At 41.7% G+C, this 23,040-nt stretch overlaps 1 protein-coding gene across 1 annotated transcript in view; it reads left to right on the top strand.

Moving 5' to 3' along the window:
• The window catches only part of LOC135527226 (uncharacterized), a 26,321-nt gene extending 3,562 nt beyond the window's left edge, over window positions 1–22,759 (top strand). Inside the window, exons 5-8 of the mRNA XM_064955832.1 lie at window positions 20,834–20,910; window positions 21,424–21,750; window positions 21,918–22,028; window positions 22,390–22,759. Of these exons, the coding sequence (XP_064811904.1) occupies window positions 20,834–20,910; window positions 21,424–21,750; window positions 21,918–22,028; window positions 22,390–22,583 (709 nt within the window). The 3' untranslated portion in view covers window positions 22,584–22,759. The remainder of the gene's footprint in view (window positions 1–20,833; window positions 20,911–21,423; window positions 21,751–21,917; window positions 22,029–22,389) is intronic.
• Window positions 22,760–23,040: the final 281 nt, after the last annotated feature.

Here is a 23,040-nt window from a genome sequence, read left to right as displayed (position 1 = left end):
ATAGAGTGCCTTCGGAAATTATTCAGACCACTTGACATTCTTACTTTACAGCCTCATTCTAAAACGTATTAAACTGTTTTTTCCCTCATCAATCTATACACAATATCCCACAATGACAAAGCAAAAACAGGGTTAGCTAATTTATTACAAATAAAAATCTGAAATGTGACTTACATAAGTATTCAGTACCCTTTACTCAATACTTTGAAGCACCTTTGGCAGTGATTACAGCATTGAGTCATCTTGGGTTTGATGCAACAAGCTTAGCACACCTGTATTTGGGGAGCTTCTCCCCTTCTTCTCTGCAGATCCTCTCAAGCACTGTCAGGTTGGATGTGAAGCGTTGCTGCAAAGCTATTTTCAGGTCTCTCCAGAGATGTTCGATCGGGTTCAAGTCTGGGCTCCGGCTGGGCCACTCAAAGACATTCAGAGACTTGTCCCAAAGCCACTCCTGCGTTGTCTTGGCTTTGTTCTTAGGGTTGTTGTCATGTTGGAAGATTACCATTCGCCCTAGTCGAAGGTCCTGATTGCTCTGGAGCAGGTTTTCATCAAGGATCACTCTGTACTTTGCTCTGTTCATCTTTGCCTTGATCCTGACTAGTCTCCCAGTCCCTGCCGCTGAAAAACATCCCCACAGCATGATGCTGCCAACACCATACTTCACCTTAGGGATGGTGCCAGGTTTTCTCCAGATGTGATGCTTGGCATTCAGTCTTGGTTTCATCAGACCAGAGAGTCTTGTTTCTCATGGTCTGAGAGTCTTTAGGTGTGCCTTTTAACGAGGAGTGGCTTCTGTCTGGCCACTCTACCATAAAGGTCTGATTGGTGGACTGCTGCAGAGTTGGTATTCCTTCTGGAAGATTCTGCCTTCTCCACAGAGGAACACTAGAGCTCTGTCAGTTTGTCAGTTTGGCCAGGCAGCCAGCTCTAGGATGAGTCTTGGTGGTTCCAAACATCTTCCATTTAAGATTGATGGAGGCCACTGTGTTCTTGGACTTTCATTGCTGCAGAAATGTGTTGGTACCCTACCCCACATCTGTGCTTCGACACAATCCTGTCTCTGAGCTCTTACGGACAATTCCTTTGACCTTATGGCTTGGATTTTGCTCTGACATGCACTGTCAACTGTGGGACCTTATATAGACAGGAGTGTAGACAAGTTGAGAACAAGTTCTCATTTACAATTGCGACCTGGCCAAGATAAAGCAAAGCAGTTCGACACATACAACGACACAGAGTTACACATGGAGTAAAACAAACATACAGTCAATAATACAGTATAAACAAGGCTATATACGATGTGAGCAAATCAGGTGAGATAAGGGAGGTAAAGGCAAAAAAAGGCCATGGTGGCAAAGTAAATACAATATAGCAAGTAAAACACTGGAATGGTAGATTTGCAATGGAAGAATGTGCAAAGTAGAAATAAAAATAATGAGGTGCAAATGAGTGTGTGCTACAGATGGGAGATGCTATGGAGACCAGCGAGCTGAGATAAGGGGGGACTTTACCTAGCAGGGTCTTGTAGATGACATGGAGCCAGTGGGTTTGGCGGCGAGTATGAAGCGAGGGCCAGCCAACGAGAGCGTACAGGTCGCAATGGTGGGTAGTATATTGGGCTTTGGTGACAAAACGGATTGCACTGTGATAGACTGCATCCAATTTGTTGAGTAGGGTATTGGAGGCTATTTTGTAAATGACATCGCCAAAGTCGAGGATTGGTATGATGGTCAGTTTTACAAGGGTATGTTTGGCAGCATGAGTGAAGGATGCTTTGTTGCGAAATAGGAAGCCAATTCTAGATTTAACTTTGGATTGGAGATGTTTGATATGGGTCTGGAAGGAGAGTTTACAGTCTAACCAGACACCTAAGTATTTTCAGTTGTCCACGTATTCTAAGTCAGAGCCGTCCAGAGTAGTGATGTTGGACAGGCGGGCAGGTGCAGGTAGCAATCGGTTGAGCAATTGGAGGCCACGGAAGGAGAGTTGTATGGCATTGAAGCTTGCCTGGAGGGTTGTTAACACAGTGTCCAAAGAAGGGCCAGAAGTATACAGAATGGTGTCGTCTGCGTAGAGGTGGATCAGAGACTCACCAGCAGCAAAAGCGACCTCATTGATGTATACAGAGAAGAGTCGGTCCAAGAATTGAACCCTGTGGCACCCCATAGAGACTGCCAGAATTCGGACAGAAGACCCTGCGATTTGACACACTGAACTCTATCAGAGAAGTAGTTGGTGAACCAGGCGAGGCATTCATTTGAGAACTCAAGGCTGTAGAATCTGATGAGGATGTGGTGATTGACAGAGTCGAAAGCCTTGGCCAGATCAATGAATACGGCTGCACAGTAATGTTTCTTATCGATGGCGGTTAAGATATCGTTTAGGACCTTGAGCGTGACTGAGGTGCACCCATGACCAGCTCTGAAACCAGATTGCATAGCAGAGAAGGTATGGTGGGATTCGAAATGGTTGGTAATCTGTTTGTTGACTTGGCTTTCGAAGACCTTAGAAAGGCATGGTACGATAGATATTGGTCTGTAGCAGTTTGGGTCAAGAGTGTCCCCCCTTTGAAGAGGGGATGACCGCAGCTGCTTTCCAAACTTTGGGAATATCAGACGACACGAAAGAGAGGTTGAACAGGCTAGTAATAGGAGTGGCAACAATTTCGGCAGATAATTTCAGAAAGAAAGGGTCCAGATTGTCTAGCCCGGCTGATTTGTAGGGGTCCAGATTTTGCAGCTCTTTCAGAACATCAGCTGAACGGATTTGGGAGAAGGAGAAATGGGGAAGGCTTGGGCGAGTTGCTGTGGGGGTGCTGTGCTGTTGTCCGGGGTAGGAGTAGCCAGGTGGAAAGCATGGCCAGCCGTAGAAAAATGCTTATTGAAATTCTCAATTACGGTGGATTTATCAGTGGTGACAGTGTTTCCTATCTTCAGTGCATTGGGCAGCTGGGAGGAGGTGTTCTTATTCTCCATGGACTTTACAGTGTCCCAGAACTTTTTTGAGTTAGTGTTGCAGGAAGCAAATTTCTGCTTGAAAAAGCTAGCCTTAGCTTTTCTAACTGCCTGTGTATAATGGTTTCTAGCTTCCCTGAACAGCTGCATATCATGGGGACTGTTTGATGCTAATGCAGAACGCCATAGAATGTTTTTGTGTTGGCTAAGGGTAGTCAGGTCTGGGGAGAACCAAGGCCTATATCTGTTTCTGGTTCTACATTTCTTGAATGGGGCATTTTTATTTAAGATGGTTAGGAAGGCATTTAAAAAAATATCCAGGCATCCTCTACTGACGGGATGAGATCAATATCCTTCCAGGATACCCCGGCCAGGTCGATTAGAAAGGCCTGCTCACTGAAGTGTTTCAGGGAGCGTTTGACAGTGATGAGTGGAGGTTGTTTGACCGCTGACCCATTACGGATGCAGGCAACGAGACAGTGATTGCTGAGATCTTGGTTGAAGACAGCAGAGGTGTATTTAGAGGGCAAGTTGGTTAGGATGATATCTATGCGGGTGCCCGTGTTTAAGGCTTTGGGGAGGTACCTGGTAGGTTCATTGATAATTTATGTGAGATTGAGGGCATCAGAGAAAGTTTAGATTGTAGGATGGCTGGGATGTTAAGCATGTTCCAGTTTAGGTCGCCTAGAAGATAGATGGGGGCAATCAGTTCACATATGGTGTCCAGAGCACAGCTGGGGGCAGAGGGTGGTCTATAGCAGGCGGCAACGGTGAGAGACTTGTTTTTAGAGAGGTGGATTTTTAAAAGTAGAAGTTCAAATTGTTTGGGTACAGACCTGGATAGTAGGACAGAACTCTGCAGGCTATCTTTGCAGTAGATTGCAACACCGCCCCCTTTGGCAGTTCTATCTTGTCTGAAAATGTTGTAGTTTGGGATTAAAATCTACAAATTTTTGGTGGTCTTCCTAAGCCAGGATTCAGACACAGCTAGAACATCCGGGTTGGCAGAGTGTGCTAAAGCAGTGAATAGAACAAACTTAGGGAGGAGGCTTCTAATGTTAACATGCATGAAACCAAGGCTATTACGGTTACAGAAGTCGTCAAAAGAGAGCGCCTGGGGAATAGGAGTGGAGCTTAGCACTGCAGGGCCTGGATTCACCTCTACATCGCCAGAGGAACAGAGGAGGAGTAAAATAAGGGTACGGCTAAAAGCAATAAGAATTGATCGTCTTGAACGTCTGGAACAGAGAGTAAAAGGAGGTTTCTGGGGGCGATAAAATAGCATCAAGTTATAATGTACAGACAAAGGTATGGTAGGATGTGAATACAGTGGAGGTAAACCTAGGTATTGAGTGATGAAGAGAGAGATATTGTCTCTAGAAACATCATTGAAACCAGGAGATGTCATTGCATGTGTGGGTGGTGGAACTAATAGGTTGGATAAGGTATAGTGAGCAGGACTGGAGGCTCTACAGTGAAATAAGCCAATAAACACTAACCAGAACAGCAATGGACAAGGCATATTGACACTAAGGAGAGGCATGCTTAGTTGAGTGATCAAAAGGGTCCAGTGAGTAGAGAGGTAGGCTGGGGGTCACGGCGATTTAGACAGCTAGCCAGGCCAGCGGTAGCAAGCTAGCATAGGATGGAGGTCTGTTATTAGCCACCTCTTGCGTTCTGTCAGTAGATTAGTGGGGTTCCGTGTGGTAGAGGGGATTAATCCATATCACACAACAACAACAAACAAAAACAGTAGATGTAGTTATTAGAGGCCCAAGAAGAAGAAGAAAAAAATAATAATACATTTTTTTTTTTAAATTGTCCGATTGTCTATTCAGATAGCAGCCGATAAGACAGCTAACGGTTAGCGGGCCGGAGATGGGCGTTCAGGTAACGTCGCGACGGAGGAGCCAGCCGGATAACTCCTTCGGGTAGACAACGTAGGCAGTCCAGTTGTGAAGGCCCGGTGGGGCTCCGCGTAGGCAGCAAAATGGGTCCGGATAGGTGATTGTAGCCCAGGAGTGGTTGATGGAACTCTTCAGCTGGCTAGCTCCGGAATAATTGATGTTTGCTCCGGAATCGCCGAAAGCCGATACTCACACGGATTGCAGCTAGCTAGCTGTGAGATCCAGGTATGAATGTCCAGAGTTAGCGGTTGAAATCCAGGGACGTGGAGAGAAAATTTGGTCCGGTATGTTCCGTTCCAAGCAGCGCTGCGCCGTACAAAACTGGCGATAGATTTTCGAGCTAAAGGATAGCTGATGACCACAAACCGTGGTTAGCTGAATACTAACGATTAGCCAGTAAAGAAGCTAACTAGCTTCTGATTAGCTTCTGATTAGCTTCTGGATTAGCTTCTGGCTAGCTTCTGGCTAGCTTCTGGCTAGCTCCTGGCTAGCTTCTGGCTAGTTTCTGGCTAGCTTCTTGGAGGATTACAGATTTGAGGTAAATAATACTTTTTTTATAAATATAAATTGGTGAGGCGGGTTGCAGGAGAGTGTTTTGAAGATGAGTTTATGGAAAATTAAAAAATATATATAAAAAGGTATGTGAAAAAAGTTGTAAATATATATATATATATATATATATATGGACAAGACGAGGACAAAAGAAGTCTGAACTGCTATGCCACCTCGAACACTATTTGCGCAGCATTGCAAGAATGGACCATTTTCTTGCTGGCGCTCGCTTTGCCTTCCTTGTTGTTTACGTTGTTAATAACTTTGGATATGTGTTCGTTCCTATCAAAGTAAGTTCCTTATTTTCTGTATATCGTTTTGTAGTTTCTAATGTAGGCGCAAAATGTATGTATGTATGTATGTATGTATGCATGTATGTATGTATGTACAGTGCCTTGCGAAAGTATTCGGCCCCGTTGAACTTTGCGACCTTTTGCCACATTTCAGGCTTCAAACATAAAGATATAAAACTGTATTTTTTTGTGAAGAATCAACAACAAGTGGGACACAATCATGAAGTGGAAGGACATTTATTGGATATTTCCCAAAAAATTAACAAATCAAAAACTGAAAAAGTGGGCGTGCAAAATTATTCAGCCCCTTTACTTTCAGTGCAGCAAACTCTCTCCAGAAGTTCAGTGAGGATCTCTGAATGATCCAATGTTGACCTAAATGACTAATGATGATAAATACAATCCACCTGTGTGTAATCAAGTCTCCGTATAAATGCACCTGCACTGTGATAGTCTCAGAGGTCCGTTAAAAGCGCAGAGAGCATCATGAAGAACAAGGAACACACCAGGCAGGTCCGAGATACTGTTGTGAAGAAGTGTAAAGCTGGATTTGGATACAAAAAGATTTCCCAAGCTTTAAACATCCCAAGGAGCACTGTGCAAGCGATAATATTGAAATGGAAGGAGTATCAGACCACTGCAAATCTACCAAGACCTGGCCGTCCCTCTAAACTTTCAGCTCATACAAGGAGAAGACTGATCAGAGATGCAGCCAAGAGGCCCATGATCAGTCTGGATGAACTGCAGAGATCTACAGCTGAGGTGGGAGACTCTGTCCATAGGACAACAATCAGTCGTATATTGCACAAATCTGGCCTTTATGGAAGAGTGGCAAGAAGAAAGCCATTTCTTAAAGATATCCATAAAAAGTGTTGTTTAAAGTTTGCCACAAGCCACCTGGGAGACACACCAAACATGTGGAAGAAGGTGCTCTGGTCAGATGAAACAAAAATGTAACTTTTTGACAACAATGCAAAACGTTATGTTTGGCGTAAAAGCAACACAGCTCATCACCCTGAAGACACCATACCCACTGTCAAACATGGTGGTAGCAGCATCATGGTTTGGGCCTGCTTTTCTTCAGCAGGGACAGGGAAGATGGTTAAAATTGATGGGAAGATGGATGGAGCCAAATACAGGACCATTCTGGAAGAAAACCTGATGGAGTCTGCAAAAGACCTGAGACTGGGACGGAGATTTGTCTTCCAACAAGACAATGATCCAAAACATAAAGCAAAATCTACAATGGAATGGTTCAAAAATAAACATATCCAGGTGTTAGAATGGCCAAGTCAAAGTCCAGACCTGAATCCAATCGAGAATCTGTGGAAAGAACTGAAAACTGCTGTTCACAAATGCTCCTCATCCAACCTCACTGAGCTCGAGCTGTTTTGCAAGGAGGATTGGGAAAAATTTCAGTCTCTCGATGTGCAAAACTGATAGAGACATACCCCAAGCGACTTACAGCTGTAATCGCAGCAAAAGGTGGCGCAACAAAGTATTAACTTAAGGGGGCTGAATAATTTTGCACGCCGAATTTTTCAGTTTTTGATTTGTTAAAACAGTTTGAAATATCCAATAAATGTCGTTCCACTTCATGATTGTGTCCCACATGTTGTTGATTCTTCACAAAAAAATACAGTTTTATATCTTTATGTTTGATGCCTGAAATGTGGCAAAAGGTCACAAAGTTCAAGGGGGCCGAATACTTTTGCAAGGCACTGTATGTATGTATGTACGTATGTATACTTGTGACAAATAATGCATTCTGACTATTACATATATTGTAATGGACACCTATGATGTGTGTAAAATACTTTTTTGAAGGTTTTATTTTTAAACTTTATTTTACCTTTGTTTAACCAGGTAGGCAAGTTGAGAACAGGTTCTCATTTACAACTGCGACCTGGCCAAGATATCACAAAGCAGTTCGACACATACAACAACACAGAGTTACACATGGAGTAAAACAAACATACAGTCAATAATACAGTACAAAAACAAGTATATATACAATGTGAGCAAATGAGGTGAGATAAGGGAGGTAAACACAATAAAAAAGGCCACTGTGGTGAAGTAAATACAATATAGCAATTAAAAACACTGGAATTGTAGATTTGCAGTAGGTGAATGAGCAAAGTAGAAATACTGGGGTGCAAGGGAGCAAAATAAATAAATACAGTAGAGGACGAGGTAATTGTTTGGGCTATTTATAGATGGGCTATGTACAGGTGCAGTGATCTGTGAGCTGCTCTGACAGCTGGTGCTTAAAGCTGGTGAGGGAGATAAGTGTTTCCAGTTTCAGAGATTTTTGTAGTTTGTTCCAGTCATTGGCAGCAGAGAGCTGGAAGGAGAGGTGGCCAAAGGAAGAATTGGCCCTGGGGGTGACCAGTGAAATACACCCGCTGGAGCACGTGCTACGGGTGGGTGCTTCTATGGTGACCAGCGAGCTGAAATATGGCGGGACTTTACCTAGCAAGGACCTGGAAGCAGTGGGTTGGCAACGAGTATGAAGCGAGGGCCAGCCAACGAGAGTGCACAGGTTGCAGTGGTGGGTAGTTAATGGGGCTTTGGTGACAAAATGGATGACAGTGTGATAGACTGCATCCAATTTTTTGAGTAGGGTGTTGGAGGCTATTTTGTAAATGACATCGCCAAAGTCAAGGATCGGTTGCATGGTCAGTTTTACGAGGGTATGTTTGGCAGCATGAGTGAAGGATGCTTTGTTGCGAAATAGGAAGCCAATTCTAGATTTAGCTTTTGATTGGAGATGTTTGATGTGAGTCTGGAAGGAGAGTTTACAGTCTAACCAGACACCTAGGTATTTGTAGTTGTCCACATATTCTAAGTCAGAACCGTCCAGGGTAGTGATGCTGGGCAGGCGGGCAGGTGTAGGCAGCGATCGGTTGAAGAGCATGCATTTAGTTTTATTTGTATTTAAGAGCAGTTGGAGGCTACAGAAGGAGAGTTGTTTTGCATTGAAGCTCGTCTGGAGGGTAGTTAACACAGTGTCCAAAGAAGGGCCAGAAGTATACAGAATGGCGTCGTCTGCGTAGAGGTGGATCAGAGACTCACCGGCAGCAAGAGCGACATCATGATGTATACAGAGAAAAGAGTTGGCCCAAGAATTTAACCTTGTGGCACCCCCATAGAGACTACCAGAGGCCCGGACAACAGGCTTGTACTGATTATAATGAGCTAAGCTATTTGCCAGCTCCGTATGGCGCCATATTTGTTGACATTATACAATGCATTCTGGGTGTCACATAATCCGTCAGACCAAAGATGTTATAATGAGGTGAGGAATGGTTCACTCATCTTTCGGGAAACTTCCAGAAGTGAATGAAGGCACGTGGATGATCGTAGATGACACACCCCCTTCAAAATGCATACTATAAACAGACCAAACTCATGTTATCTCCTCTTATTATCTTTGGTTGATGCGAAAAAACAAACATTCTGGCGCGCATAACTAACCATCTTCGGATTACTTTCAATTTCTAGAAAGTGTTTCATTCAATTATTTCGATCAATGGTGAGTTCACCCGTGATGTGATTAATTTTAAATAGTAATTGCTATTAGCTAATTCATATTGTAGTTTTTGTCAGCCAAGAGTTTTGAAAGTATGACTGCTTGTGCTACGTCAATCTTTCCTTAGGTAGCGCTTGGACAAATGTAGCCTACATTTCCGATTTGGATAATTGTGTTAAGCTGTAGCTACTTCTGTGAATGTCTAAACATTGCATCCAAAAATAAACTGGTCACATTCTGGACATAACTTTATAAGGACCGTGTTTGTGTAAAATATTTATTTGAAATAAGTGTTGCCTGCTCAAATACTGATCATAGTTGCAATCGAAAATGGACATACTAAATAATCTTTCTAATCAAGAGTTATAATCGCAACGGTTTTATCATATGCAACACGGACCATTATAGAATGATCACACCCGTTTGTTGGTACGTGTGAAAAGTTTAATAAGCCAATTAGGCACATTTGGGCAGTCTTGATACAACATTTTGAACATATATGGAATGGTTCATTGGATCAGTCTAAGACTTTGCACATACACTGCTGCCAACTAGTGGCCAAAATCTAAATTATGCCTGGAATGGAATAATACAGTAGGGCCTTTCTCTTGCATTTCAAAGATGATGGTACAATAAAGAAAACACGTTTTTTCTTTGTATTATATTTTACCAGATCTAATGTGTTATATTCTCCTACATTCATTTCACACTTCCAAAAATGTCAAAGTGTTTCCTTTCAAATGGTATCAAGAATATGCATATCCTTGCTTCAGGTCCTGAGCTACAGACAGTCAGATTTGGGTATATCATTTTAGGTGAAAATTGAAAAAAAAAAGAATTGCATCCTTAATTAAAGAAATGTGGTTTATACTGACTCCTTGTGGATTTTTGTAAGTTGATAAGATCCACATTCTCCTTCAATAATAACAAACGCCAAAATGATATTTGACTTTTGAACCATACACAAACATTATTGCATTTATGTTCAGTAAATTCATTCATATGAGGAGGAAAGAGACCAAATTATTAAGGAGAGGCACATGGGCTCTCTACACAACATACACTTAGTATTAGTTTCTTAGCTACAAGATACATGTCTCCCTGGCATATTAAATAATTTATGCTGCACTATTCAATACATTTTTGTGCTCATTTGAACAGGAAGGTGGCGCAGCGGGCCTTCTTTAGGGCAAATTGTGTCGTTAAACTTTTCATCAAAGTCTGGCATTCTCTGGATTTATGGTGATTGCAAGACAACTGGGAACTAAAAAAACTATGTTGAATCATGACGTCAGTGATCTTCAGGTCAGAGCTCTAGAAAGAAGCCCAAGTTCCCAACCTGGAATTCCGAGTTGAATGACCGCTCAAAACTTATTTTCCCAGTTGGATTTCGTTTTTCCCGAGATCCCAGTTGTCCTGAACTCACTGAAATCTGAGATTTCCTAGTTCCGAGTTACCAGTTGTTTTGAACGTGGCAGAGATCATACTGGATTGACTATATGGCCGATGCATTCAACCTTTTCTGGCTAATGGTGTTGGGTGTGAATGTTTATCCTTTTAGCTTGGAAAATAGACCCTTAAACCCAGACTTGGACCACGCATCCTCACCACCAAATAGCCGGCAGGGGAAGAAAATATTGATCGCTTTGCAACGTTTTCAGTTAGACACCGATTCCTTCAAAACCACTCATTGTTGAATTTGTGATTTCCAACTTGCTGTGTAATGTTTATGTCCAATGGCCGATGAGCACCAATACGTTTTATCTATAATTTATCTTCATATGAAAAGGTTTGAAAAAGATTTGGCAGTAGTGTCACACTCTGACCATTATTTGCGTTGTTTGTTTCTGTTTTGTTTGGTCAGGGTGTGATATGAGTGGGCATTCTATGTTGCATGTCTAGTTAGTCTGTTTCTATGTGTTTTGGCCTGATATGGTTCTCAATCAGAGGCAGGTGTTTGTCATTGTCTCTGATTGGGAACCATATTTAGGTAGCCTGTTTTGTATTGTGGTTTGTGGGTTATTGTCTATGTCTAGTTGCCTGTGTTTGCACTGTTGATATATAGCGTCAAGTTTGTTTTAGTGTTCTTCTTCATTAAATATAGAACATGTATTCATATCACTCTGCGCCTTGTCGACTTGATTCATGATGATAACTGCTTATCTGGCTTGCTAGCTAAGATTTTGAAAGTATGATGTTGTCATGATCATTTCAATCAAAGCTACGTTAGATATAAAGTGATTTGACGTAATTGTATCTGTGGCCAATGACCTTGAGCCCTTTTAGATAGGCACTTCTAGTGTAAATCTATGGCAGCAACCAAAGGGGCATGAACTGCCGAGCTCTCCCTGTAGAGTCTGCAGTGACGTAGTGTCCCCAAGAGTGACAGAACACTGAGCCAATCACGGTGCAACTAGAGAACATTACCAACGCCTTTGCTCTGTAATTTCCACTGGCTGTGACTCCACCACAGAAAGCACTGCGCGAGGCTGAAACACCTGCATGTTGGACCTTCCTTAGCAAAAAAGAGACCATGTTTGTATGCGGCTTTATTAATAAAAACGTAACATTTTTACACGGTTTGCAAACTGATATGTGACACATATTAATGCCAAAATAACATGCAAAATAGCTAAACTGGCTCTGCCCCACCTTTCCTGCATGTTGGGACACCACTGTACCGGGAACCATAAAGGTTCTTCAAAAGGTTCTCATTTGCGAACAGCTGAAGAAACCTTTTATGTTCTAAACTGAACCAAAATAAAAAAGCAACACTTAAGGTGTTGGTCCCATGTTTCATTAACTTAAATAAAAGACCCCAGAAATGTTCCATGTGCACAAAAAGCAAAAATGTCTTTACATCCCCCTTAGTGAGCTTTTGTCCTTTGCCAAGATAATCCATCCATTTATGGGTGTAGCATTTCAAGAAGATGATTAAACAGCATGATCATTATACATGTGCACCTGGTGCTGGGGACAATAAACGGCCACTCTAAAATGTACAGTTTTGTCACACAACACAATGCCACAGTTGTCTCAAGTTTTGAGGGAGCGTGCAACTGACATGCTGACTGCAGGAAGGTCCACCAGAGTTTTTTCCAGATAATTGAATGTTAATTTCTCTACCATAAACCACCTCGAATGTCATTTTAGAGAATTTGGCAGTATTTCCAACCGCTTCACAACCGCAGACCACGAGTAACCACGCCACCCCAGGACCTCCACATCCGGCTTCTTCACCTGCGGGATCGTCTGAGACCAGCCACCCGGACAGCTGATGAAGCTGAGGAGTATTTCTGTCTGGAATAAAGCCCCTTTGTGTGGAAAAAAATAATTCTGATTGGCTAGGCCTGGCTCCCAAGTGGGTGGACCTATGCCCTTCCGGGCCCACCAATGGCTGCGCCCCTGCTCAGTCATGTGAAATCCATAGAATAGGGTGTAATTTATTTATTTAAATTGGCTGATTTTCTTCTATGAACTGTAACTCAGTAAAACCGTTGAAATTGTTGCATGTTGCATTTATATTTTTGTTCATATATCCACACTCAGAGCCTTGTGGGGACAGTTACGTATGTTGATTACTCTGAGACGCAACAAGGCTGACACCAGGTGGTCTTTAAGACAAACTGCAACCTAATATCTTTTTGTTCAGCATAGATTGCATCTTTTTTTCTAAATAATAATTATAATATCAGCTTTTTCTCCTAAATAAATACATGTTCAGATTGCAAATGCACCTGAAATGCACCTGGAAGTAGGCTACTATTGTTTTTATGGTGGTAAAAATTCTATTTAGCTGATGCAGTACTTATGGTACTGATTATTGTATTTGTGGGTTTTGTTCCCCAGTAGGACCTATTGAAAATATATGCACTCACTACTGTAGGTAGAGTATCTGCTAAATGACTCAAATTTGAATAACATATAGCATGAGACCACAATAGCATGTATGATCGCTTTTTTAGCAATAGCGTCCAGACAAAAATATCTGACCGGCCACAACATTTGCTGTGGCCCCTATCGTTAATAGATAAAACATTTTCAAAACGTTGTATAGACCAAGTTTTCTCATTTATGTTTTTTCTTCAGAAATGATTGCTCATGGGAACCTTCAAGAGTGTGTAAAATATGACTCTTCTCAGATTTTTTTCCATAGATTTCAGAAAATGTGACTCATTTCAGGAAACTAGGCGTATGTCACACGTCACTACTTCACAGGAAAGGGATTTGAACATACAGTTTTTTATAAACAGTTTTTTCTGTTTGTTGCAGAAATGCCTTCTGAAACATGTGAACATTCATGTGCCTTTATAACAAACTTGTATTCCATCCATAAATACAAATACAATGTGAATTATGAGACTAGTTGGTTTAGACATGGAAAATGGCAGGAACCTTCCCACCAGCCATGATTGGCTGAGATAATTGTTGGGCTTGCTGGGAGATGAGTTTGGTTTGGTTTACCATGTAGCATGCTTTTATCTGTAACATGAGCTGTTCAGTACTGCACCATTTTTGAAAGATAGAATTGTTAGCCATCGAGAACTACAATAGTTTTGCTACTTTTCTCAATAACATTGATGCCATGAATTTAGCAGGCGCTATCGGCAGATCAGTTGGAAAAAGTGATGGGCTACTTTCTGCACAGTGTTTCTGCACAGTGTGAACTGGAGTGACTTGACACATCACTGGCAAAACAAGATGGAGCTACAAGCAAAACAAAGTTAAATGTTTCCAGTCTGCCATGAATTATTCATCTATATACAGTATATATGTAAGTCCAGCAAAATTTTCAGATGTAAGTTTCTAATTTTGTCAGAATTAAAGCGTACTGTTAGTTAACTAGCAAATGTAGCTTGCTGGCTCGCTCACGTTACGTGTAGTAATATTATTCTTATCAGAAATCCATTTGCATTGCTAGTTATAGCCTAATGTTAGCTAGCTAATATTGAACATAGTTTTTTTTTTAGCTTTAGCTTCCTGTAGATTCATACTATGTTTGGTATTGGTAGTAGTATGAGTTGGGATTATGCCGGTTCATTGTTAAACTAGCGAGCTACAGGTTTATTACAGGACCCATCAAAGTAGGTGTGTCTGGGGGTGATTAAGGCCATCTATTGTATTTCATGAACATGTGTACACATGTAGACAATGGTGACCCATCCACTTAGCTATGTTGTGGCTGGGTGGTAATTATAGCATTTCCTTCACATAACCCATCAATTTAGGCAAGTGTGTTGGGTAAGCGTCATCAAATAATGATAAAATATTCATAAAATATTTTTATCTGGACACTTTCTGTTTTTGATATGGTTACCATGCCAGTAACCATTTCAGTGTACCGTTTACACCTTCTGTATCCTGTGCATGTGACAAATAAACTTAGATTTTATTTGACATAGTGTTTGTTTACCACATGGCTTCACATGTGAATCCTTAAAGAGATGGGTGGGGCTAAGGCTGAAGAGGGTGTTAACGATGCTGAATGGGTGTAGACAAAGAAGAGCTCTTTAGTAGGTGTACCAAAACACCCGAGGGCCATTTTCTCAAAAGTGGGGTTACAAATTTATCAACTTTCAAAGCAGAATACATAATACCGAATCGAAGTGGTCGGTAACAAACTTTTTTCAATACACTATATATACTGTATCAATTGTTTAGCTGGAATTGAATCTTCCTGTCCTGTATAATGTATTTGACTGTGTTATGTGGTTGTCTCACCAAGCTATCTTAAAATGAGTGCACTCACTCTAAATTGCTCTGGATTACTGTATGTCGCTCTGGATAACAGCATCTGCTAAATGGGAAAAAAAACGTCAAATGTAAATGTTTTACATAAAAACTCATATTACTGAATTGAATATCTTTTATACTTTTTATTTATTGAAAATGTAGTTATTTGTTACATTTGACTGTGTAAAACACAGCAGTACTACCTATTTCGCTGAGTGTGAGGTGGATATATAAGGCATTTTGCATAAAAACATGATTATTTGACTTTCTGAAATAAAACCATCAAGTAAAAGATTTGAAACAAATACATTTATATCATTGAAAAACCTCATGCTGCCATGATTAGATAGTAAAAAAACACACCAATCTCTTTCATAAGTTTAAATTTACCAACATTTCTGAAAATGGATATACAGTGGGGAGAACAAGTATTTGATACACTGCCAATTTTGCAGGTTTTCCTACTTACAAAGCATGTAGAGGTCTGTATTTTTTTTAATCATAGGTACAATTCAACTGTGAGAGACGGAATCTAAAACAAAAATCCAGAAAATCACATTGTATGATTTTTAAGTAATTAATTAGCAATTTATTGCATGAGATAAGTATTTGATCACCTACCACCCAGTAAGAATTCTGGCTCTCACAGACCTGTCCATTTTTCTTTAAGAATCCCTCCTGTTCTCCACTCATTACCTGTATTAACTGCACCAGTTTGAACTTGTTACCTGTATAAAAGACACCTGTTCACACACTCAATCAAACAGACTCCAACCTCTGCACAATGGCCAAGACCAGAGAGCTGTGTAAGGACATCAGGGTTAAACATGTAGACCTGCACAAGGCTGGGATGGGCTACAGGACAATAGGCAAGCAGCTTGGTGAGAAGGCAACAACTGTTGGCGCAATTATTAGAAAATGTAAGAAGTTCAAGATGACGGTCAATCACCCTCGGTCTGTGGCTCCATGCAAGATCTCACCTCGTGGGGCATCAATGACCATGAGGAAGGTGAGGGATCAGCCCAGAACTACACGGCAGGACCTGGTCAATGACCTGAAGAGAGCTGGGACCACAGTCTCAAAGAAAACCATTAGTAACACACTACGCCGTCATGGATTCAAATCCTGCAGCGCACGCAAGGTCACCCTGCTCAAGCCAGCGCATGTCCATGCCCATCTGAAGTTTGCCAATGACCATCTGGATGATCCAGAGGAGGAATGGGAGAAGATCATGTGGTCTGATGAGACATAAATAGGTCTTTTTGGTCTAAATTCCACTTGCCGTGTTTGGAGGAAGAAGAAGGATGAGTATGACCCCAAGAACACCATCCCAACCGTAAAGCTTGGAGGTGGAAACATCATTCTTTGGGGATGCTTTTCTGCACAGGGGACAGGACGAATGCACCGTATTGAGGGGAGGATGGATGGAGCCATGTATCGCAAGATCTTGGCCAACAACCTCCTTCCCTCAGTAAGAGCATCAAAGATGGGTCGTGGCTGGGTCTTCTAGCATGACAACGACCCGAAACACACAGCCAGGGCAACTAAGGAGTGGCTCCGTAAGAAGCATCTCAAGGTCCTGGAGTGGCCTAGCCAGTCTCCAGACCTGAACCCAATAGAACATCTTTGGAGGGAGCTGAAAGTCCGTATTGCCCAGCGACAGCCCCGAAAACTGAATCAAATCAAATCAAATCAAATTGTATTTGTCAAATACACATGGTTAGCTGATGTTAATGCGAGTGTAGCGAAATGCTTGTGCTTCTAGTTCCGACAATGCAGTAATAACCAACAAGTAATCTAACTAACAATTCCAAAACTACTGTCTTATACACAAGTGTAAGGGGATAAAGAATATGTACATAAAGATATATGAATGAGTGATGGTACAGAGCAGCATAGGCAAGATACAGTAGATGGTATCGAGTACAGTATATACATATGAGATGAGTATGTAAACAAAGTGACATAGTTAAAGTGGCTAGTGATACATGTATTACATAAAGATGCAGTAGATGATATAGAGTACAGTATATACGTATACATATGTGATGAATAATGTAGGGTATGTAAACATTATATTAGGTAGCATTTCCCATCAATTCCCATTATTAAAGTGGCTGGAGTTGAGTCAGTGTGTTGGCAGCAGCCACTCAATGTTAGTGGTTGCTGTTTAACAGTCTGATGGCCTTGAGATAGAAGCTGTTTTTCAGTCTCTCGGTCCCAGCTTTGATGCACCTGTACTGACCTCGCCTTCTGGATGATAGCGGGGTGAACAGGCAGTGGCTCGGGTGGTTGTTGTCCTTGATGACCTTTATGGCCTTCCTGTAACATCGGGTGGTGTAGGTGTCCTGGAGGGCAGGTAGTTTGCCCCCGGTGATGCGTTGTGCAGACCTCACTACCCTCTGGAGAGCATTACGGTTGTGGGCGGAGCAGTTGCCGTACCAGGTGGTGATACAGCCCGCCAGGATGCTCTCGATTGTGCATCTGTAGAAGTTTGTGAGGGCTTTTGGTGACAAGCCAAATTTCTTCAGCCTACTGAGGTTGAAGAGGCGCTGCTGCGCCTTCTTCACGATGCTGTCTGTGTGGGTGGACCAATTCAGTTTGTCTGTGATGTGTATGCCGAGGAACTTAAAACTTACTACCCTCTCCACTACTGTTCCATCGATGTGGATAGGGGGATGTTCCCTCTGCTGTTTCCTGAAGTCCACAATCATCTCCTTAGTTTTGTTGACGTTGAGTGTGAGGTTATTTTCCTGACACCACACTCCGAGGGCCCTCACCTCCTCCTTGTAGGCCGTCTCGTCGTTGTTGGTAATCAAGTCTACCACTGTTGTGTCGTCCACAAACTTTATGATTGAGTTGGAGGCGTGCGTGGCCACGCAGTCATGGGTGAACGGGGAGTACAGGAGAGGGCTCAGAACGCTCCCTTGTGGGGCCCCAGTGTTGAGGATCAGCGGGGTGGAGATGTTGTTGCCTACCCTCACCACCTTTGGGCGGCCCGTCAGGAAGTCCAGTACCCAGTTGCACAGAGCGGGGTCGAGACCCAGGGTCTCGAGCTTGATGATGATCTTGGAGGGTACTATGGTGTTAAATGCTGAGCTGTAGTCGATGAACAGCATTCTCACATAGGTATTCCTCTTGTCCAGATGGGTTAGGGCAGTGTGCAGTGTGGTTGAGATTGCATCGTCTGTGGACCTATTTGGGCGGTAAGCAAATTGGAGTGGGTCTAGGGTGTCAGGTAGGGTGGAGGTGATATGGTCCTTGACTAGTCTCTCAAAGCACTTCATGATGACGGAAGTGAGTGCTACGGGGCGGTAGTCGTTTAGCTCAGATACCTTAGCTTTCTTGGGAACAGGAACAATGGTGGCCCTCACGAAGCATGTGGGAACAGCAGACTGGTATAGGGATTGATTGAATATGTCCGTAAACACACCAGCCAGCTGGTCTGCGCATGCTCTGAGGGCGCGGCTGGGGATGCCGTCTGGGCCTGCAGCCTTGCGAGGGTTAACACGTTTAAATGTTTTACTCACCTTGGTTGCAGTGAAGGAGAGTCCGCATGTTTTCGTTGCAGGCCGTGTCAGTGGCACTGTATTGTCCTCAAAGCGGGCAAAAAAGTTATTTAGTCAGCCTGGGAGCAAGACATCCTGGTCCGTGACTGGGCTGGTTTTCTTTTTGTAGTCCGTGATTGACTGTAGACCCTGTAGACCTCTTGTGTCTGAGCCGTTGAATTGAGATTCTACTATGTCTCTATACTGACGCTTAGCTTGATTGATAGACTTGCGGAGGGAATAGCTGCACTGTTTGTATTCGGTCATGTTTCCAGTCATGTTTCCAGTCACCTTGCCCTGATTAAAAGCAGTGGTTCTCGCTGAAGGATCTGGAGAAGGTCTGTATGGAGGAGTGGGCCAAAATCCCTGCTGCAGTGTGTGCAAACCTGGTCAAGAACTACAGGAGACGTATGATCTCTGTAATTGCAAACAAAGGTTTCTGTACCAAATATTAAGTTCTGCTTTTCTGATGTATCAAATACTTATGTCATGCAATAAAATGCAAATTAATTGCTTAAAAATCATACAATGTGATTTTCTGTATTTTTGTTTTAGATTCCGTCTCTCACAGTTGAAGTGTACCTATGATAAAAATTACAGACCTCTACATGCTTTGTAAGTAGGAAAACCTGCAAAATCGGCGGTGTATCAAATACTTGTTCTCCCCACTGTATAGCGTTTTGGAATGAAACTCTTCATAACATTTCACAAACAAAATGTTTATTTTAATACACTCTCACTTTGATTTTCTATGGAAAACCTTCACTCCCTACATGCAGGAACCATGAGAGGGCTCACAGTGAACACATGACCTGTGTGGTGTAACAGTGTTTCTCAACCATTATTTCAACTTGCACTTGACAACTGACTTGAGTTTGTGTCAGAGAAACACCGTAACAGACACAGCTAATAAAAGGGCATAGTGTTTCTCTAAATAACCTACAGTATAAGACTGAAACAAAGTTCTCACAGTGTAAAGCTGGTGTGATAATTTATTTTGGATCACATTAAATATTATAGCCCTAATATAAATCTAGTCTCAAGATCTCTTGTTCGCTTAAGTATATATGGGGTGGCAGGTAGCCTAGTGGTTAGAGCGTTGGAATAGTAACTGAAAGGTGGCAACATCGAATCCCCGAAGCTGACAAGGTAAAAAGCTGTTGTTCTGACACTGAACAAGGCAGTTAGCCCACTGTTCCTAGCCCATCATTGAAAATAAGAATTTGTTCTTCACCAACTTGCCTAGTTAAATAAAGGTAGAAATAAATGTATATTATGAAATGCCTTATCCTATATACTGAAATGTTTATGCATCGGTCTGTGAAATGAAGAAGTGAGATCATGGTTGTGTTCAAACATTTCCTTCCCCATCCCTGAAAGGACACAATCATTTACATGTTTTATTCAAATAGCCTAGTGACATTCTGATTTATAACGTGGACGGTAGTTTGTTGTTTGTAATCCAAGTTTGGGACTTCAATAAGGGAATCTATAGTTGCCACATCAGTAGATGCCTATTATAAAGGAACATGTTTATGATGTTTGGACTTCTGATTATGTCAGCAGAATCCTCTTATGGTAAGATTCCCTTTTTTTCTATACTGAGATATATATCTGTTTGTCTATGGAGGTCATGCAAATTAAAACAACAACAACCCAGTGTTATAAATGGTGTTGTAACTGAATAATTACAGCAGCATGCAACACTCTATTATGAAGAGAAAAGTAACAGTCTCAAATCAATGCCACTTATGTAGGATCATAGAGCATTGCAATTTATACTGAACAAAAATATAGACCTAAGACGTAAAGTGTTGGTCCCATTTTTCATGAACTGAAATAAAAGATCCCAAAAATGTTCCATATGCACAAAAAGCTTATTTCTCAACATTTGTGCACAAATTTGTTTACATTGCTGTTAGGGAGCATTTCTCCTTTGCCAAGATAATCCATCCACCTGACAGATGTGACCTATCAAGAAACTGATTCAACAGCATGATCATTACACAGGTGCACCTTGTGCTGGGGACCATAAAAGGCCACTTTTGTCACACAACACAATGCCACAGATGTTTCAAGTTTTGAGGGAGCATGCAATTGGCAAGTTAACTGAAAGAATGTCCACTCAAGCTTTTTAATTTCTCTACCAACGTCGTTTTAGAGAATTTAGCAGTTCATCCAACCGCCCTCACAACCGCAGACCACGCGTAACCATGCCCGCCCTGGACATCCACATCTGGCTTCTTTACCTGTGGGATTGTCTGAGTAGGGTGAGGATGGAGCTCAGGAGTTTCTGTTTGTAATAAAATCCCTTTTGTGGGGATTTTATGCTGATTGGCTGGTTTGCTTCTATGAACTTTAACTCAGTAAAATCCTTGAAATGGTTGCATGGTGAGTTCAAATTTTTGTTCAGTATAAATTGATGGTTAATTATTTTAAAAGACAAGCACAAGAAAATAATTTACTGGTCAAAAGATCAGTTCGGGCTATCATAATGTCACAAAGTGAATAAAGTGATCATATTGGCACGGGTGTTGGTCTCGAGACAAAGTTGAGGGCCGGCATACCCTGCCAATATATCCTCCAAACACCGGCTTCACAGGAATTACCACATTTATACAATGGGTTGCCAACATATTAAAATATTGATGACATATTTTAATTAAAAACATTGATGAGACAGTTGATTGCACAGTCAGATGGAACAGAGTGAAATAGGCATTTTAACATCATAGATTTAGCCAGTGGTAACTTGTGTAATAGGCACCGGCTGGGATGCAGATTTAAACAATCAGCATTCAGGATTAGACCCACCAGTTGGATAAATGGTGTTGATAAAGTTGTAGCAAAGGATTTACACTTATCATCACTATCAACAAAACAGCTATTCTTTTCTATCCTCAGGCTTGGTTACCTCCTGTAATGCCACACAGAACATGTCGTGTTACGGAGCTCTGGGAGGAACTGTCTATCTCCAGCTGATGAATGATGCCACAGGATCCCATCTCACATTCAAAAAAGACCCCACTGGTGCGAAAACAGTGATATTCAAAATAAGAAAAAACATAATTGTCCATGAATTCATTAAAGCCAGATCAGAGTTCTTTATCAATAATGGAACATTAAAAATAAATAACACAGAGAGGAGTGATTCTGCTGAATACTCTTTAGAAATCTTCACGTCAGATGGACTTTACTTGGACACGAGAGGAGTACAACTGATAATTGAAGGTGAGGAGCTAAAAAACACATCTATTTGCCAAATAAGAATATTCCATAGAAGCCAAAGGCAATTTATCTTGAACGCTTGAACGTTGTCATGCATGATTTGTGTTGGACTGTGTCAAACCCCCCACCCACCACCCACCACCACTATTTCTCCTCACCATATCATGCAGGAGGATCTTATGGCACTGCCATAGGGTCACTAGTAGCTGTGGTCCTGGTCTTTGCAGTGGTGGTGGGAGCTTACTGTATTCACAAGAGGAGGAACCCTCCACAGGCATCAGGTCAGTATAACAATCTAACACATCTAACAAACGTCAAAGATAAACATCAACAGCACTGATTACAACACTCAGTCAGCTCATGTGACTGTTGTTTCAGTGTTGTGGCTCAATTTAGAATTTCTTTAGGTTGTTGTCCCTACATTGAATTAGTGTAGGCCTAGATACATTTCGATAGGCCTATTTCCAGATCTACAGATCGGTCAAGTGCATGTGAAGGAGGTGAATGGATGCTATTTCTAAATCTGCAAATCAACATTAGAGCGTATGTGGGTTGCTTCCATACCTCAAATGTTAAATGTCAACAAATGATCTGTGCAATATCCCCCCCCCCCCCCAAACTAATGTCAACATCTCCACACAGATGCTGTTGAGAGTCCTGAACTGGAATGTGATGACATCACGATTCTAAAGAAGAGGGAGAAACAAAGAGAGGTTCCAGAGGAGGTGGTGTATGGACAGATTGTAGTGCTGGAGGGTGCCAGACCAAACACGGAGAGAGACAGACCTGAGGGGCAGGAGGAGACTTTGTATGCTGGAATACAGCTTGGCCAATGAGAGCTGCATATTTGAAGGGTTGGTCTTTAGAAGTGGTACTGAAGCCTTGTTTCTCCATTTGTTACTGTAACAAATTGGATTAACTTTCCCATATTACTGTTTATATTTCATGGCATTCAATGCTGAGGGTTTTGTACATTATTTACCTAAATAAATATCCCAACAAATGAACTGTCTACATTTGTCATAGTCTCTCTGTTACTGATTTAATGTTTTATTTATTGATGTATAATTATATATATATTTTTTTACAAACTCTCAACAAGGTTATTGTGCAGTAGTAAAAGTTGTCATTCACTGCAGAAGTTTGTGATTGAAAGGATGGCCCACTAGTGTGTCCTTCATGGAAGAATGGTTCCTTTTTTTGGGTTATTTTCTTAATTTGCTTCTAATAAACAAACCCAATTCATCACGGTTTGAGCTCCCAGGAATTGCTATATAAATGCAGTCCAGTTCT

This window comes from Oncorhynchus masou, chromosome 32, assembly GCF_036934945.1.
Source record: "Oncorhynchus masou masou isolate Uvic2021 chromosome 32, UVic_Omas_1.1, whole genome shotgun sequence".
In the NCBI taxonomy this organism is placed as follows: domain Eukaryota; kingdom Metazoa; phylum Chordata; class Actinopteri; order Salmoniformes; family Salmonidae; genus Oncorhynchus; species Oncorhynchus masou.
The sequence above is the reverse complement of the archived record's forward strand: the minus strand, read 5'-3'. Positions and strand labels throughout refer to the sequence as shown.